The sequence below is a fragment of the Cavia porcellus genome, unplaced genomic scaffold (assembly GCF_034190915.1).
Source record: "Cavia porcellus strain 051 isolate PalLab524CR breed Dunkin Hartley unplaced genomic scaffold, mCavPor4.1 scaffold_1, whole genome shotgun sequence".
Lineage (NCBI taxonomy): Eukaryota > Metazoa > Chordata > Mammalia > Rodentia > Caviidae > Cavia > Cavia porcellus.
The window spans coordinates 196,042,005-196,061,472 of record NW_026947484.1 but is presented as its reverse complement, the minus strand read 5'-3'; the positions used below and the strand labels follow the sequence as shown (position 1 = coordinate 196,061,472).

At 37.0% G+C, this 19,468-nt stretch overlaps 1 protein-coding gene across 7 annotated transcripts in view; it reads left to right on the top strand.

Moving 5' to 3' along the window:
- Ggta1 (glycoprotein alpha-galactosyltransferase 1 (inactive)) overlaps positions 1-19,468 on the top strand; it is a 99,686-nt gene that overhangs the window by 65,920 nt on the left and 14,298 nt on the right. For all 7 annotated transcript variants that reach the window (XM_063226848.1, XM_013153562.3, XM_013153561.3 and 4 more), the window contains one exon: positions 818-906. In XM_063226848.1, the coding sequence (XP_063082918.1) occupies positions 818-906 (89 nt within the window). The remainder of the gene's footprint in view (positions 1-817; positions 907-19,468) is intronic.

Sequence of the window (19,468 nt, the reverse complement as noted above, 5' to 3'; positions counted from 1 at the left end):
GCAAATATTGAAAAGATAGTTAGAATTGTTAACATATTGTGCCAGTGTTAACAAGCCAAAATTGTTTTTTTTAGGTGTTTGATGTTCAAAAGAGAACTTTCAGTTTTAAGAAGGTTATAAAGGCCGGGGATTTAGCTCAGCAGCATAAGCACCTGCCTGCAAGCGCGAGGTTGTGAGTTTGATCCTTGGTACCAAAACAAAACAAAACAAAAAAGAGAGAAGGTTATAACGGTACTAAAGAACAAAGAAGAAAATTGAAAAATGTAGAGTTTATTAGCATCCTGAAGACTTGGGAGTCAGAGTTGAATATTGAGATCATGTGGCATGCATGTTAATGTAATTCTAACTGGACATTCTTTTATTTAAAAGTGTAAGTTGTTTAGCTTCTCAGAAATGTTATGGAGCAGTAGTTAGCATCTAGTTTTAGCAGAAGGAACCTAGGACACAGTATTTTGCCGTTGCTGAGCATTGGTTAGAATGATATGTTATGACTTAGGCTTTTAAGTTTCTGACTATGCTGAGAAACAAAAACCGTAAGTAGTGCTTTTGAGAACAGCAGGTAAGGCCCAGATCTGCCCGGTTTCTCTCTATTGTGGGGAGGTTATGGCTACATCAATTTCAGATTTCAGGATTGGCTTGTTCCAAAATGTTCTTGGGACCATTTTATAAACCAAGAGTTGTTTACACCATGGTGAGTAAATGAACTTAAGTGTATGAACCTAAGTAGACAGTCACAGGTAGACACATTTCTTAAAAACTAACCTTTGTCTTGGTTCATTTATTTAATCTGTTTTTCCCTTCTTCTACCCACTCCCAGGAGAAAATAATGAATGTCAAAGGAAAAGTAATTCTGTTGATGCTGGCTGTTTCAACTGCAGTGGTTGTGTTTTTGGAATACATCAACAGGTAATTATAAAGCTTGATGAAATGATATTGATGAACGTACCACTTTGACTTTATTTTACTAGTACCAGCCAAGTTACCAAGTTTGAATTAAAATTAGGATTAATTAAACCTATAAAGAGATTCCACCCTTTCTTCCTTCCTGAGCTCTGAATTGTCTTTAAAATCACCACATTCCCAAGTAAATTCCAGCTAATTAATTATCTGGTTCCTATTATGTTCCTGTTATCTTGATTTTTGTACTGGTAGGCTACATTCAAAGAGAGTGAGGTTGGATGAAGCCCGAAGTATAATTTTAAGAAACTTGTATGATCAGATATGGAAATTACCTTTAAGAAATTTCCGACAGGAATTCTGTAAGACATCCACCCTGAATTTTGTGATCCTAAAATATTTGTAGAGCCTGACAGAATCATTCAAATTGATGATTTTTACTGCAAATTTATACACACCGAGTTGCTGGGGATTCAGTTGTGCCTGGTCAAAGCTTACTACTCATTCCTTCTTTCTCTCCTCTCTCCCCTCTGGAAAACAGAATGGATTAAATTCTGTGAGTTTTCAGATTTCACTGTGCTTTCAAATGTATCAACTACCTCTGTGCTTTTAAAACCATATTGTTTTGAAGATTTTAGTCAGAGAAGCTTTAAGACTGAAAGAAATCTCCACAGACAGCTACAGAAAGTCATGAGACTTTGACCTTAGCAAAACTGGTTAAGATTGCCCTTCAGATACAAAACATCTGCAGTAAACTGAATTGTACAGAGTTGTCTTGGCACTGTTAATATTTCCATAGTAGAACGTTTTGTTTTTAATTTTTGTAGTACCAAGGTAATAAGTTGCAGTACTAAACCCAGAATTAGGACTAAACCCAGAATTAAGCAACTGCTTTCCTGTTGAACTACACCCCCAGCCTTCCTTTTAAAAAAATTTTATTTTGAGACAATCTAAATTGCACAGTCTGACCTCAAATTTGTATTTGTCCTGCTTTAGCCTCCTGTGTAGCTGGGATTACAGGTTGTACCCCTGTGCAGGGTTTAGTGAAGTATTTTAGTGGCACCCAAATTCAAGATGGTAGCCTGGCTTAATATCTCAGTGCTCAAGTTCATCAAATTCACATCTAGCAGAGTTGTCTTGGCTATCAAAACAGGAGTTGCGTCTTTAGGTGTATCAATAACAGGAGGAAAACTCCAGAATACAGAAGCAATTAGTCTTGAAGATCTAACCACTTCTAGAGTGTACTTTTGTTTCATTCTAGATAGCTAATTTTAACAAAAACAACAAAGTAAAGGGTAACTGAGTTACAAGGTCTGGAAACTAGTTCTTTTGAATTGAGGAAACTGGTTCAAAAGGTGAAATGACTCAGAGCTGGGTGCTGGGAAACTGGGGTTCCCTCAGGTACTTGAGAGTTGAGGAAGTATCCTGGCTGGGATTATAGGAAAGGCTGCCTGGGCCCATGGTTTTTTTTTTTGGGGGGGGGGTCTTTTTGAGACAGGGTTTCGCTATGCAGTCCAGGATGGTCTTGAACTTAACTTTGTACCCCAGGGTAGCCTCAAACTCGGACTCATAGTGATCCTCCTGCCTCGGTCTTCTGGATGCTGTGATTACAGACAGGTACCACCATGTCTGGCCGGTGTGCTACCATGTACCTCCTCTATAACCTTGGATAAGTTATTTGATCACCATGTCCTTCAGTTTTTCTACTTTTAAAAATGAGACTAATAATAGTACCTGTTTTATAGGGTTATTAGTGGATTAAATAAGTTAACTGTGTACAAAGCAATCGGGGCAATAGCTGGGAGTTCATAGGCATTCAATAAAGTTGCCATCATCATCATCACCATCATCACCACCATCATCATCTTAGCTCAGGCCACTATTACAAGATAACATCAGTTGGGTAGCTTTACCAACAGGAATTTATTCCTCACAATTCTAGAGGCTGGGAAGTCCAAGATCAAGGAGCCAGCTGGTTTAGTTCCCAGGTGAGTGCTTTCTTCCTGGCATGCAGACGGCCACATTTTCCCTGTGTTCACATGTGATGGAGAACAAGTGAGTTAGAGTCTTTTCCTCTTTTTATAAGGACACCGAGTACATCATGGGTATCTTGTTCTTATATCCTCATTGAAACCTAATTACCTACCAAAGGCCACACCTCCAAATACCAGCATTCTAGGGACAGAGCTTTAACGTGGACTTGTGCATGGGTGGGAGGAACATAGACGTTCACTCCCTGTCATCATTATCATTTTCTCCAGGGGTTAAAACAAAACAGGGAATTCTGGCAAATTAAAAAAAAACTCCAGCAGTTAGAAGAGTTCAACAGAAGCACAAGTGCCCTTTGGAGTTGCTGCGTGGAACTTGTTTGAAAAGCTGCCACATTCTGAATCTGAAGGCTTGACCAGTTAGCTTCAGAGCTCTGAATTGTAGCCAAAGTTGTACTTCCCTTTTTTTTTTTGGTTGTTCTCAACATTAAAATATGAGCCAAAGTCTCAACCGAGCATACTCTTGCTGACCTCTCAGAGAGAGGGTTGGTTATTTGGGGATACAGGCAGGTGACTGGTGCTAGTTCTGGCTGCTTCTTAGGGCCACCGTCTGCATCATTCCCTGATTTGCAGAATCCACTTGGTTGTCTTTAAAAGGCTTTAAGAGGAATAGATATTTCTCTTTATGAACTGGTCACGTGATGGCCTGAGGTGAACTGAGGGCACATGAAGCTCAAAGATTTAAAAATAAATCAAACACACCCACCATTTAGTAAAAAGAAGCTCTCATGTCAATAAAGCACCTTGAAAGGAAGTCATTCGGGACAGCATTTGATTTAAGGATGGCTAAAAAAAATCTTAGAATTTCTAGCACCAGAAAACTTTAAAAGTTAGAATGAAAAGGCAGTGATGGTGATGGGGGTTATGATGATAGTAACTATGAGTTACTGAGTGTGAGCATGTGCCAGGAATCATGCTGTGTACTGTCTCAAATTCTCACATAGCCTGCAGAATGGGTACCATTTCAAGTTTCTAGACGAGGACCCTGGGTTTCCAAAACGTTAAACATTATAATTTAGGATCCCATTTTAAGAAAACTTAGGCCTCTGGCTTATCTGACTGCAGCTCATTCTCTCTCTCTTTCTCTCTCTCTCTCTCGCTCGCTCTGTCTTTCTCTGTCTCTCTCTCTCTCACCTCAAATCCATTTTATTCAAACATAGAAAGAGAAAAGAATAAGTACGAAAGCTGTAACAAAATTTAAAAGTACATGACTCGGGATAACAATGATACATACATTGTACATTTCATATCATTCACCCAGAGCACAGGACATCTGTCCTCAATTGTCCAAACAATACCAGCACAAATCTTTCTCTTCAGTGAACTCAGAGAAATCAGTAGTATAACTATCTTAACTAGTTTTTATGTACATATACATACACGTATACATATGTTTTTTTGTCACACTAATGAAACAATACGATGTTTATACACAAGTGCCGCATTTCACTAATGAGTATGTTCTCAGGGTGCATCCATTTACATATATAAAAGTGTTTAGTGTATCATTCTTCATGGCTGAGTAGTACTCCATTATATAACAATACCACATCTTTTTTATCCATTCCTCAGTCAGTGGGCATTTAGGTTGTTTCCAAGATATGTGCTACTGTAAACATGGATGCACATGTATCACGTGGTACGATGTTTTTAATTCTTTTGGGAAGATAACCAGAAGGAGAATAGCTGGATTGAATGGGACCTCCAATCCTAGTTTTTGGAGGCATTTCCACACTATTTTTCACAGTGATTGCACTAGTCTACACTCCCACCAAAAGTGGAGGAGGGTTTCTTTTTCCCCACAGTCCCTCCAGCATTTGTTATTGGTTGATTTCTTGATACTAGCCATTCTTTCTAGGGTAAGGTGAAATCTCAGTGTGGTTTTAATTTGCATCTTTTGAATGGCCAGTGATGTTGAACTTTTTTTTCACGTATTTATTTGCTACTTGTGTTTTTTCATCTGAGAAGTGTATATTTATCTCAGATGCCCATTTTTGGATTGAGTCTTTAAATCTAGGGGGACTGATTGTTTTTGAGTTCTTTATATGTTCTCAGTAGTAGTCCTTTGTCTGAGGAATAGCTGGCAAACATGTTTTCCCATGTTGTGAGTTGTCTCTTCATTTTGTTGGTGATTTCTCTTGCTGTGCAAAAGCTTTTCAATAAGGTGAGATCCCATTTGTTGATTCTTTGTGCTAGTTCCTGTGCAATCTGAGTTTTGTTCATAAAGTCTTTGCCTATGCCAATATCTTCAAGAGTTTTACCTATTCTGTATTCCAGCAGATTTTAATGTTTCTGTTTTAATATTGAGATCTTTGATCCATTCTGATTTTAGCTTGGTATGTGTTGAAAGAGATGGATCCACTTTTAATCTGCGGCGTGTGTAGGGCTAGTTTTTCCAGCACCATTTATTAAAGAAGCTATCTTTCTTCCAGTGAATGTGTTTGGCACCTTTGTCAAAGATAAGGTGGCTTAGTGTGTCTGCATCTTCTAATCTATTCCATTGATCTTTGGGTCTGTTTTTTTTGCCAGTATTACACTGTTTTTTGCTATTGTGATGCCCCGTCTTGTCTTTGTTGCCCAGGATTGCCTTTGCTATCCTAGGTCTCTTCTGGTTCCAGATGAATTTTTGGATTGTTTTGTCTATACTATTGGAATTTTGATTGGGATTGCATGGAGTCTGTATAACAGTTTTGGAAGTATGGCCATTTTCACTACATTGGTTCTTCCTACCCAAGAGCATGGGAGATGTCTCCATTTTCTAATATCCTCTTCAATCTTCTTTTTCAGAATACTGTAGTTTTCAATGTAGAATTCTTTTACATCCTTTGTTACACTGATTCTAGGTATTTCATTTTTGGAAATGTTATTGTTAAAGATATCATTTCCCTGATTTCTCTCTCAGTGAGTTTGTTATTCATGTACAAACTATTAATTTTTGAGTGTCAGCTTTGTAACTGACTGCATTTCTGAATTTGCGTGGTCAATCTAGAAGTCTCTCGGTAGAGTTTTTGGGGTCTTTTAAGTAGAGCATTGGGTCTTCTGCAAATAATGATAGTTTAACTTCCTCATTTCCTATCTTTATTCCTTTTATTTCTTTCTCTTGTCTAATTGTTCCAGCTAAAGTTTCGAGGACCGTGTTGAATAAGCATGGAGTCAGTAGACATCCTTGTCTTGTTTCTGATTTTAGAGTGAAAGTTTTCAGTTGTCCATTTAGTATTATGTTGGCTGTTGGTTTGTCATAGATGGCCTTTACCAAACTGAGGTAAAGACCATCTATTCCAATTTTCTGTAGAGTTTTTATCATGAATGGGAGCTGAAATTTGTCAAAGGTTTTTTTCTGCATCTGTTGAGATGATATGATTTTTGTCCTTGGCTCTGCTAATAGGGTATACTACAGACTTAGGGATTTATGTACGTTGAACCACCCTGCATCTCTGGGATGAATCTTACTTGATCACTGGTGTATAACCTTTTTGATGATTTACTGCAGTCCTTTTTCTAGTATCTTACTGAGGATTTTTACATCGATGTTTGTAAGAAGATTGGCTTGTGATTCTTTCTTAGTTGCGTCCTTCTCTGGTTTTGGAATCAGAGTAATGCTTGCTTCCAGAAATGAATTTGGGAGTATTGCTTCCCTTTCAATTTCATTAAAGAGTTGGAGAAATAGCTACGTTAAGTCTTCAATAAATTTCTTGTAGAATTAGTGGTGAATCCATCAGGGCCTGAGCTTTTCTTTGTTAATAGATTTTTAATTATATCTTTGATTTCATTGATAGATATTGGGTTATTTGGGATTTTTATATCTTCTTGATTCAGCTTTGGTAATTCATATTATCTAGGAATGTGTCCATTTCTTCTGTGTTTTCCATCTTACTAGAATACACATTTTCAAAGTAGGTATAGATGATTTTCTGGATTTCTGCAGGGTCTGTTGTGATTTTGCCCTTTTTGTTCCTAATTACATGGACTTAAGTCTTTTGTTCCTATTTTGATAAGGTTGGCTAAGAGTTTGTCAATTTTATTTAATCTTTCAAAAAACTAGCTGTTTGAATTCATTGTATTTTTTTTTTAAGTTTTCAGTGTGTTAATTCTTGCTCTGCTGTTTATAATTTCCTTCGTGGTATGAGCTTTTGATTTGGCTGCTCTTTTTCTAGAAGCTTAAGGGTTTTTAAAAAAATTTTATTTAAAGAGAAAAAAAACTAAAACAGTAAAACGGTACAAGTAATACAGAATTAAAAAAAATAAACAGTAAGAAATCACTAGTTAATAGATTACATATTGTCATTTTAGAAATAGTTGTTCAAGTTACAAAATTAAAGCATACAAAGTGGACATTCAAACAGTGAGACTGCAAACAGTTGTGTTCAATGATCCAATAAAAACTTAGTAATATGGTCATCTATCTTACACACCTAAACACACTTGCAATTGTATCCTTTAGAGCACTTTCTTTTCCTCAAGAAGCTTAAGGTTTAACATAGTTATTTATATGCTCTGTTTTCCTGATACAGATATTTACTGCTATAAATTTCCCTTTTAAGACTGCTTTCATAGTGTCCCACAAGTTCCAGTACATTGCACTGTCATTATTATTCAACTGTAAAAACTGTCTAATTTCTTCTGTGACCCAGTGGTTGCTCAGTAGCATGATATTTTTTTTAGCAGCATGCTATTTAATTTACTCATATTTATGAAGTTCTTGTGGTTCCTTTGGCATGGTTTCCAATTTCATTGCACTGTGGTCTGATAGTATGCATGGGATAATTTCAATTCCTTTACACTTACTTAAGCATGTTCTATGAACCAGTATGTGTTCTGTTTTGGCGAATGTCCCATGGGTAGCTGAGAAGAATGTGTGTTCTGGTGTTGTGGGGTGGAACACTCTGTAGACAATTACTAAGTCCATTTGCTCAGAGGTTAGACTTAGTTCTAATATTTCATTATTAATTTTTTTTGTCTAGTTGATCTTTTAGTGACAGTGGGATATTGAGGTCTCCCAACTGTATTAGAGCTTACTTGATTGTTCATGCCTATTAGTAATTGTTTTATATAGCTGAGTGCACTATTATTTGTTGAATATATATTTATGATTGTTATCTCTTCCCCTTGGATTGTTCCGTTTACGAGGATGTGGTGATCTTCTTTCTCTTAATCAGTCTTGGCTTGAAATTCACTTTATCTGCAAATAAAATAGCTACCCCTGCTTTTTTCTGGATCTTGTTCTAAGGAATATTGTTTTCCATCCTTTGACTTTTAGTCTATGAATTTCTTTTTGAATTAAATGTGTTTCTTGTATGCAGTATATTGTTGGGTCTTGCTTCTTGATCCATTCTCCCAGTCTGTGTCCTTTGACTGATGAATTGAAACTATTCACACTGATGGTTAAAACTGATATATATTGACTTATCCTTGTCATGTTATTTTTCTGTTGTTGGTTCCACCCCTTTTTTCCCTTCCCTCTAATTATTTGCCTCTCCTGGTGGATTCCTTCTGTTAGGGTTCATGGAGCTGTAGTCCTTATTATCTCTTTTTAGAATGTCCTTCAGAACAGTTCCGAGTGCTGGTTTGGTGGTCATAAATTTTCTCAGATGTTCTTTGTCATAAAAGTATCATTTCTCCATCAATTTTGAAAGGCAGTTTTGCAGGATACATCAGACTGTGTTGAAAGATGTTTTCCGTTAGAACCTAGAGTACTTCACTGCAAGCTCTCCTTGACTGGAGAGTTTGTGCTGAGAAGTCAGCTGTGATTCTGTTGGGCTTTCCTTTGTAGGTAATTTATTTCTTTTCCCTAACAAGGTTTAAGATTCTATTGTGTCAAATTTCTGGAATCTTGACCATGGTATCTCTGGCTATCAATTTTTTTGATCATTGATAATTGGAGTTCTATATTCCTCACTTATTTGTATGTCAAATTCTCTTTCTTTACCAGGGAAGTTTTCTGTTACAATTTCTGTGAATATGTGTTTAATGTCATTTGTTGTATCTCCCGCTTGTTCATTGACTCCAATTAATCTTAAGTCATTCTTCTTTGTGTCATCTAGCAGCTGCTGGATTGATTTCTCATGGTCCCTTGGTCTTAAAAAATCTTTCTTTTCCTTGTCACTAACTGCAAGCCTGTCTTCAATATTGGAGATCCTGTCCTCACACTGGCCTAATTTGTTTTGAATACTTTCTTTTTTTTTTTTCAATTTTTAAAAAAATTTTAAGGAGGAAAAAAAACAGAAAAAGGATACAAGTAATACAGAATTAAAGAAAACTAGGAAATCACTAGTTAATAGATTACATACTGTCATCTTAGAAATAGTTGTTCTATAGCTACAAAATTAAAAGCATATAAAGTAGACATTCAAACAGTGAGACTGCAAACAGTTGTGTTCAATGATCCAACAAAAAGTAATATGGTTATCTATCAGTAATATGGTTATCTATCTTATATGTTAAAATAAACATGCAGTTATATCCTGTAGAGCACTTTCTTTTCCTCCCTTTTTTACAATGACAATTACACATTTTGGGTTTTATTACTCCCACAGATCTTATTACTTTTCTTTTTGAAGAGAATAAAACAAAAGGTGACATAACAAAACAGAGTGAGTCAAATCAAAAGGATGGACATAATACATAATGTAAAAACAGAATACAAGGTGATCAACAATGGTTACCATAATGCCTCTTGCTATCCTAAAAAGAATTGCCTATATCATCAGTTATAATAAGATTGAACAAAACAGTAAACAACAAAACCAATAAAACCAAAACATTGGAGACATTAGAGGACTTCAAAAGAAGATAATAGTCAAACCAGAATGGGCATCATAGTGAATCTTACTGTCTTCAAAGTTGTTGCCTATATTCTCAAACTTGGTACTATCAAGTAAAACAGAATAGAGTAAAATCAGTCAAAACAAGATGGTAAGAGCAATACAGGATTTCAAATCAAGTTAATAGGAAATCAAAGTGGGTTACTATAATATATCCTGCTATTTTTTATTTATTTTTTCCCTTAATTAAAAAGATAAAAAAATAAATAATAAAAAAGGAGATTAAGATAAAAGAGGACATAACAACAAAATAGCAAAGGTCAGAACATAACAATTTAAGCAACCTAGTGTTTCACCACAAGATATCCTGACATAAAAGTAATTACCATAGAGTCTCTTTCCTTGAAATCTTTGAGTGTAACTTTGTATACTGTAGCATCAAACATATCAAGACAATGTAAAACCATTCAAGCGAATGACAGTATTACAGGGTATTTAGAATCAACTAACAGAAAATGAAGAATGTTTTCTGTATTATCTCCTTGTCTATAAAAGTTTTTGTTTATATTATCACATATAATAAAATCCAGTAAGGTACAACATGTTAAGACCGATGGAGACAGAAGAACAAAAGCTTGATGGGACTTTAAAACAAGATGATATTAAATCACCACTAGCTATTATGATGTATTGTTTTATCCAAAAATAACTGTTCATATCATCACAGACAATAAAATCAAACAGCCCAGAATAAAACCATTACAATAAATGAATGAAAACATTATAAGGCTTCAAAGCAATATAATGGGGAATCATGATTACCACATACTTTTATGCATTATTATCATTTCTTACTCTAGGGAAACTATTCGGTATTTATACATGTGTGTTTGATTTCACTTATGAGTATGGTCTCAAGCTGTGCCCATTTATTTGTAAATATCTCAATGTTATCATTCTTGATAGCTGAGTAGTACTCCATTGTATAAAAATACCACAACTTGGGGTTGGGGATTTAGCTCAGCGGCATAAGCACCTGCCTCATAAGCAGGCAGTCGTGAGTTCGATCCCCGCTACCAATAAAAAAGAAAAAGACCAAAAAAAATACCACGACTTTTTTATCCATTCCTCAGTTGATGGGCACTTAGGTTGTTTCCAAGATCTGGCTATTACAAATTGAGCTGCTATACAGATGGGTGTACATATATCTCTGTGGTACGGTACTTTCAGTTCTTCTGGGAATATGCCTACAAGTGGAATAGCTGGAACAAATGGGACTTCCAATCCAAGCTTTTTGAAACATCTCCAGACTGACCTCCACAATGGCTGCACCAGTCTACACTCCCACCAACAGTGCAGGAAGAGTCCCCTTTTCCCACAGCCTCTCCAACATTTGTTGTTGTTGGTTTTCTTGATCCTGGCCATTCTTTCAGGAGTGAGATGGAATCAGTGTGGTTTTAATTTGCATTTCTCTAATGAGTAATGATGATGAACATTTTTTCATGTATCTATTTGCCATTTGTATTTCTTCATCTGAGAGGTGTGCATTCATCTCAGATGCCCATTTTTGGATTGGATCTTTGAATTTTGGGGGTCTGATTTTTAAAAATTCTTTATATGTTTTAGACAGAAGTCCTTTTTCTGAGGGACAGTTCACTAAGAATTTTTCCTAGTTTTTGGGTTTTCTTTTCACTATGCTGGAGATTTCTTTTGACATGCAGAAACTTTTTAGTAAGAGGTGATCCTAGTTATTGATTCTGGGAAATATTTCCTGTGCAGTTTGAGTCCTGTTCATGAATTCTCTGCCTACTCCTATGTCTTCAAGGTTTTTACCCAATTTGTCTTCCAATAGATTTGGTGTTTCTGTCTTAATATTCAGATCTTTGATCCATTTAGATTTTAGTTTAGTACATGGTGATAGGCATGGATCTAGTTTTAGTTTTCAGCATATGGAGAGCCAGTTTTTCCAACATGGTTTATTAAAGATACTGTCCTTCTTCCAGTGAACATGCTTGGCCCCTTTATCAAAGATAAGGTGGTTGAGTGTGTTTGTAGTTGTGGTTGACTCTTCTGATCTATTCCATTGATCTTCAGTTCTGTTTTGATTCCAGTGACATGCTGATTTTACTACAGTTGCTTTGTAGTATAACTTCAAGTCAGGGATTGTGATGCCTCTTGCCTTGCCTGTGCTGCTTAGAATGGTCTTTGCTATTCTAGGTCTCTTCTGGTAACAAATGAATATTAGGAGTGATTTCTCTAGATCTATGAGGTATGTTGATGGTATTTTCATTGGGATTGCATTGATTCTGTATAACAGTTTTGGGATAATGGCCATTTTCACAATATTTATTCTTCCTATCCATGAGCAAGGGATGTCTTTCCATTTTCTGATATCCTCATCAGTTTCTTTTTTCAGTGTATTATAGTTTTCCCTATATAGATCTTCACTTCTTTCGTGAGAATAATTCCTAAGTATTTCATTTTTTAGCTTGCTAGTGTGAAGGATATGGCCTCTTTTACTTTTCTCTCTGCAATTTTGTTGTTAGGGTATAGGAATACATTGATTTTTGAGTATTGATTTTTGTATCCAGCTACATTGCTGAATTTATTTATGATATCCAAGAGTCTATCAATGGAGTTTTGGAGATCTTCTGTGTAGAGTTATCATGTAATCTGAAAGTAATGATAATTTAACTTCTTCATTTCCTAGCTTTACCCCTTTTATTTCTCTCTCTTGTCTAATTGCTCTGGCTAGTATTTCCAGTGCAACATTAAATAGGAGCAGTGGTAAAGGACATCTTTGTCTTGTGCCTGATTTTAAGGTAAAGGCCTTCAGTTTTTGGCCATTTAGTATGATACTGGCTGTTGGTTTGTCATAGATGGCCTTCATTATATTGAGGTAAAGACCATTTATTCCAATTTTCTGTAAGGTTTTTTATCATAAATGAGTGTTGGATCTTATCAAAAGCTTTTTCTGCATCTATAGAAATGATCATGTGATTCTTACTTTTGGTTTTATTAATATGGTGAATTACATTTATTGATTTACATATGTTGAACCATCCCTGCATACCTGGGATGAATCCCACTTGGTTATGGTGTATAATCTTCTTTATGATTTCTGCATTCTATTTACCATTTTATTGAGGATTTTTGCATCCGTGTTTATTAGGGAGATTGGTCTGTAGTTCTCTTTTTTAGTTGGGTCTTTCTCCAGTTTTGGTACTAGAGTAATATTTGCTTGCTTCTAAGAATGACTTAGGAAAGATTGCTTCCCTTTTAATATCATTGAACAGTTTGAGGAGTGTCAGCATTACGTCTTCTTGGTACTAGTTGTAGAATTCTGCAGCAAATCCGTCTGGGCCTGGGCTCTTCTGTGTAAGTAAGGACTTAATTACGTTTTCAATTTCATTAATAGAAATTGGGCTATTCAGCAGTTTTACATCTTCTTGACCTAGCTTTGGCATTTCATATGTTTCTAAAACTCTGTCCATTTCTATTGTGTTATCAAACCTATGAGAGTAGAGTTTTTCGAAACAGGTGTTGATGATCTTCTGTATTTCTACTGAGTCTGTAGTGATTTCACCTTTTTCATTCCTTATTGCATGAATTTGAGCTTTTTCTTCCCTTTTTAAAATACGGTTGGCTAGGGGCTTATCAATTTTATTTATTATTTCAAAGAACCAACTCTTTGATTCATTGATTCTTTGGATTGTTTTCCTAGTCTCCCTTGCATTAAACACTGCTCTGATTTTATCATTTCCTCCCTTCTTTTGGCTTTGGGCTTGACTTGTTCTTCTTTTTCTAGATGTTTGAGGTGTAACATCAGGTTGTTTATTTGTATTTGTTTTGTTTTCCTGATATGGGAACTCAGTGCAAAAAATTTTCCCCTGAGGACAGCTTTCATTGCACCCCACAGATTCCAATAAGTTGTATTTGTATTTCCTTTTGCTTTTAGGTAGTGTTTAATTTCTCCTTTAATTTCCCCTGTGACCCACTGATTACTAAAGAGGATGTTATTCAGTTTCCATGTGTTTGTGGGATTTTTGCAGTATCTTTTATCATTAATTTCTAGTTACATGGCCTTATGATCTGATTGCATGCAAGGGATAATTTCAACTGTTTTGCATTTATTTAAATATGCTCTGTGAGCTAATATATGGTTTATTTTAGAAAATGATCCATGTACTGCTGAGAAGAATGTGTATTCTGATGTTGCTGGGTGGAACATTCTGTATATGTCTATCAAACCCATTTGTTCACAGGTATGATTCAGTTCTGATTTTCAGTTTGCTGATTTTCTGTCTGGTTGATCTGTCCCTTGGTGTCAGTGGTATGTTAAAGTCTCCTGTTGTAATTGTGTTAGTGCTAATTTGGTTTTCCATTTCTGTTAATACTTGTTTTATATAACTGGGTGCTCTGGAATTTGGCACATATATATTTAAGATAGTTATCTCTTCCTCTTGAAGTTTTCCCCTAACCATAATGTAATGACCTTCTTTATCCTTCTGACCATTATTGGTTTGAAGTTTACATTGTCTGCAAACAGAATAGCTACCCCCCCCCCATTTTGAGTTCCTGTTGCATGATATATTGTTTTCCATCCTTTGACTTTCAGTCTGTTAGTATCCTTTTGTTAGATGAGTTTCTTGTAGACAGAATATGGTTGGATTTTGTTTCTTGATCCATTCTGCCAGTCTATTTCATTTAATTGGTACATTGAGTCCATTTACATTAATGGTTATAATTGTTATATGTTGGCTTATTCTTGACATGTTATTTCTGCTGTTGCACCTTTATCTTTCCGTTCTGTTTAATTGTCTGCTTTGCTTAGTGGGTTTTCCCTAAGTGTATCTAAACAGTCTTTCAGTATTCTTTGCAGGGTTGACTTGGTGTTCATAAAGTTCTTTAGCTGTTCTTTGTCATGGAAGTATCTTATTTCTGAATCCATTTTTAAGGAGTTTTTCAGGATACATCAGTCTAGGTTGAAAATCATTTTCCTTTAGGATCTGAAATACTTTACTCCATGCTCTTCTTGACTTCATTGTTTATGTTGAAAAGTCTGCTGTGATTCTGATAGGCTTTCCTTTATAGGTGATCTGTCTTTTCTCTTTGACAGCTTTTAGTATTCTATTCTTATGTTGTATTTCTGGGCTGGTGATTATTATATGCCTGGGTGTAGCTTTATTTTGGTTATGGCTATTTGGAATTATATATGCTTCCCTAATCCTAATGTCAGTTTCCATTCTCATTTTTGCAAAATTTTCAGGTATGACTTCTGTGAATAGCCTTTTGATATCATTTGTGCTGTTCCCTTCTTTTTCATTTATCCCTATTAATCTTATATTGTTTTTCTTTGCATTGTCTTCCAGCTGTAGAATTGTTATTTCCTGATTCCTTGTTTTTTTAAAAAGATCTTTCCTTTCTTGTTCACTAGCTGCTATCTTGTCTTCCAGGTCTGAAATTCTATGTTCACTTTCGTTAAGTCGGTTTTGACAACTTTCAATGGAATATTTGATTTTCTGTGTATCTCTTTGAATCTGCTTCATGCATTCTGTTTGTTTTTTTTAAATTGTTCATCCAGGTATTCTATCTTTTTATTTTGTTCCTCTAATTTTTTAACTATGTCTTCTTTAGATGTGTTCAGCATCTCTTTCATTACTTTTATCGTTTCTTCTTTTACCTGGGAGATTATTTCTAGTTTGAATTCCTTTAAAGCTTCCTGGAGTTGCTTCTTTATTTCAGTTGCTGTCATTACAGGTATTTCAGCTGCATGGCATATATTTTCTTCTATGTACATGGCTCCTAGGGCTTCTTGGGATGGGCTGGAGGTTTTAGATTGCATTTTAGTCTTTCATTTTGTCATTTTCCTATATTTCTGTGTTTCAAGTGTTTTTCTAAAGCTTCCCCTGGATGTGTTGGAATTCGTTTCCTATGCCCTAGGCTCCTGGGACTGAATGGAGGTTGCTGAGCATGGTCCAATCAGGCCCTCAGGACTTCTTGTTCCACCTTCAGTGTTCCTGGTAGCTGGGCAGGCACCTATCCACTGTGGATTATGGGCTAAAGCTCTCCCTGGGCACACCAAAGCCCTGACACTCACTTCAGTTGCTCTCCACTCCCTTTATTGAAGAAGGTCGGTGGGGTAATCTACTCAGGCTGGAAAACCTCCCAAGGCAAGTCTAGAGTGGCTGGACTCTGGGTGGCTCCTTGAGCTCTGGGAGCAATCATCTTAACACAGTCTCCTGGGCTCTGGATAGGGAGCTGATTCACCCAAGCTGCCAGCTGAATTTCTTGGTTCCGGGTTCCGGAGAAGGCCTCTGGTCATGTCCTGGGCAAGCCTCTGTTTTGAATACTTTCAATGGAGTTTTTATTTTCCTGGATATCTGCTTGAGTCTGCTTTATGGATTCTATTTGTCTCCTATGCCACGCTCCCATAATTTGCTTAAACTCATCTATTTTTTTGTGTGTGTCCCCTTTATCATTGCTAAGCATGGTGTATATTTTGGAAATCTCTGTAGTTATCTGAGAGATTATTTCTGGTTTCATTTTTTCCAGAGTCTCATTCAATTGCTTTGTTGTTACCACTTCAGAGGGATCTGATAGTGGGTTTTCGGATTGTCCCAACTCATTGCCCCCTAGGTTTGCCTTTGGTGAACTGGATGTCTGGGGTTGCATCTTATTTAAGTGTATTCTCATTTCTTTTCCTTTTTAGTTTAATTCTTGGGGTGATGCTTGTAAGTTGTCTATTGTGGGTTGCTTTGTTGGTGGTATTTGGGACACTTAGGTGATGATTACTTTTCTGAGATATCTTCCAGGTATACCTGTTGGAATATCTTATTTCTTAAGTATGTTGGAAATGAAAAATTGTTGCTCACTTGGCCTAGTCCCTGGTTCTTTGCCACAGTATTTCTTGTGACCCTGAGTTAATCTCAGTCATGAGTTGTCAGGGCCAACAGCTGTTTAGAACAGTTTATATCAGTTTTGGCTATAGTGGTACCAATAACATCAAATACAGCCTATAACACAACAAAATGAGCTAATCCTAATTTGCAACTTTTAACTATATGAACCAGATTTGTGGTTATATAACAATATGTAAAACCAGCCAGATAATTACATGCAGTATATAAATCTGTAATGTATCCATTTTGCCCTAAGGGTTAAAATAGATGAAGGAGATAATAGAGAAGTGGAAAGAAAGAAAGAGATTAGAAGTAAGGTTGGAGGACAAAGATGTGTCCTACCAACTTGGGGAAACTTGTAAAGAAGATTGAAAGAAAAGAGAGGTAGAAGAGATAAAAAGTAGAATAAGACAGAACCACACCCATAAAGAGGTTAGGAACCACTCTGACACATTAAAAAAAAGAAAGAAAATGGAATAAAAAAAACCTGAGTAAAACAAACAAGAATAAAAAAAAGAGAAAAAAAAAAAGGGAGATTTCACTTCTAGGATTCTCTCTGGGTTCACGAGTAGACAGTCTGTGAAGACAGAATCCCGAACTATGCCACTATATTCCAGGAAGCCAACTGTTGCTTTATGGCACAGTGGCAGGTGACCTTAGCAGGCCTGTCCTAAGATCAGACTCATTGGGCTTGCCACAGTCCAAGAAGTTTACAAGGGTCTGCACTCAGCTCAGAGCTGCTGGAGGAAGCCTACCAGCAGTTCTGGTTCTGAGCTTATCTGGCCCAACTTCAAAATGGTTCCTGGCCAACGGCTCTCTCCCTGGGAGGACTAAGTCCTCTGCATTCACCACCAGTCAGTACAGTCCTCCAAGTCCGCCGCTCCCCTCCACTGCTGAGTCGCTCTACAGGCACCTCTGGGGTCACCAGTCCCCACCATCACTGTCACTGTAACCCTATGTTCCTAGGTTACAACAGCTCCTTTCGTGCAGTTAGTCTGGTTCTGGGTGAAGGTGCCACAAGCTACCGTAGCCTTGTTCTTCATTGAAATTTTTCTTTTTACTCTCTCTGTGGGCTTCAGTTCACACTTCAAATTCTTCCTGGGTCCAGGGGGACCACTCCCTTCCTTCTAGTATTCCTCACGATGCTATGTTCCAGTGTCTGGACGGTGACTCGCAGAGTCTGTTATCTCTGCTGCTTACTGCTCTACCATCTTACTCTCTTACTAACTACAAAACCTTCCTTTTAGTTGAGTCACCATTTTTTGAGTGACAGAATTGAGACCAAATAGGTGAAGTGACTTATTAGTGAACTTCTATTCATGTTCTAACTAGAACTTCAGTCTCCTGATTCTTTGGCCCAGACTCTTTCTGGAGGTCCTTGTCTGTGCTGAATGCTGTGAAGGACACAGTGAGAGTCTAGTAGAATTCTTACCCTCAAAGCATTATGACATAGGTGTGGCAATAATATGTATGCATATAAACAACCAATGATGCAAAATAGATGAAAGGTATCGGGGTAGAGAAGAAGGCTATGAGAGTTCAAGAAGGCAAAGAGTAAATGGCCTGAAGGAAGATTTTTTTTGCATACATTCACAGATATTTATTGAGCATCCACTTTTTGCCAAACACTGTGCTGAGACCATAGCAAGGAAGGCATAGAAAAGGTAGCTTTGGAGTTGTACCCTGAAGGACAAATACACGTTGACATGCCACTGGATTTTGCTATGACTGATGTAATGCCTAGATTGTGGGAGGTAATAAATAGTAGGAAGTAAGAAGGAGAGACTGTTAAAAAGATGCAACACATTGGTGAACACTAGTGTGAGGCCCAGAATGCCAAGAGGGGTTCTGAGTGCTGGGGTGCAGCCGACCTTTCCCTCTTTGTCACCTCTCACCTCTCTTTTTTGCAGGTTGTGGAGCCAGATTCAAATAAGGATTCTGGCTGGGGATATAGTTCGGCAGCACAGCACCTGCCTGGCAAGCACGAGGTCTTAAGTTCAATTCCTGATACAAAAAAAAACAAAAACAAAAACAAAAAAACACCCAAATAAGGATTCTTTCCTCACTAGTAGTATGACCTTGGGAATTTACTTAATACTTTTGTGCCTCTGTTTCCACATCTATGGAATGAAGATAAGAATAGAATTCAGTTCATTGATAAGAGGATTTCATGAGCTTATAGATGTAAATTGCCTAGAACAGTGCCTGACTGAGTATTCTGTCTTATGAATATCATTATAATCAGTAAACTAATTTAGGAACCAAGAACTTTAGAGGTTTGGCAGAGTCTATTCATTTTCATTCCTTGGGAAGAGAAACAGGCTAAGTGAGGCTTAGAACTCAGGCAGTGTTTCTGCCCGGAATAATGGGCCCATCCAGTGGATGACAAGTCCTGTAACCTTTAGTCTCAAAATGGCTCTCAGTTCTGTAAGTTGTCACCATGAACCATGGCTGCTTGAACCACTGCCATCATCTGACTGGTCTCCACATTTCCTCTTCTAATCCCTGCAGGTTGTTCACCAGTGAGAACAACCGGATGCATATGAGAGCCCATTTCTCCTCTGCTTAAAACTCTTCCAGGACAAATCCCCAGCAGGCTCCTTCTCTTTCATTTTTCCACAGCTGGCTCTTTCCTTTTTACCCCAGGCTTCTGCATATTGTTTCTGTCTGAGACACTCTTCCCAGTTTCTTTTCACCTGCTGAACTATATACTCTTCCGATGGTCTTAGTGCCTTACTTAGTCAAAGTAATGCCTTTGGGGATTGTTCTTATAGAGGACCCTGAGCTGGATGTGGCATCAGGCTCTGCATTTGATGCTCTGATGTCTGGGGGAGGATAAACCCTGGATGACGGGCAGACA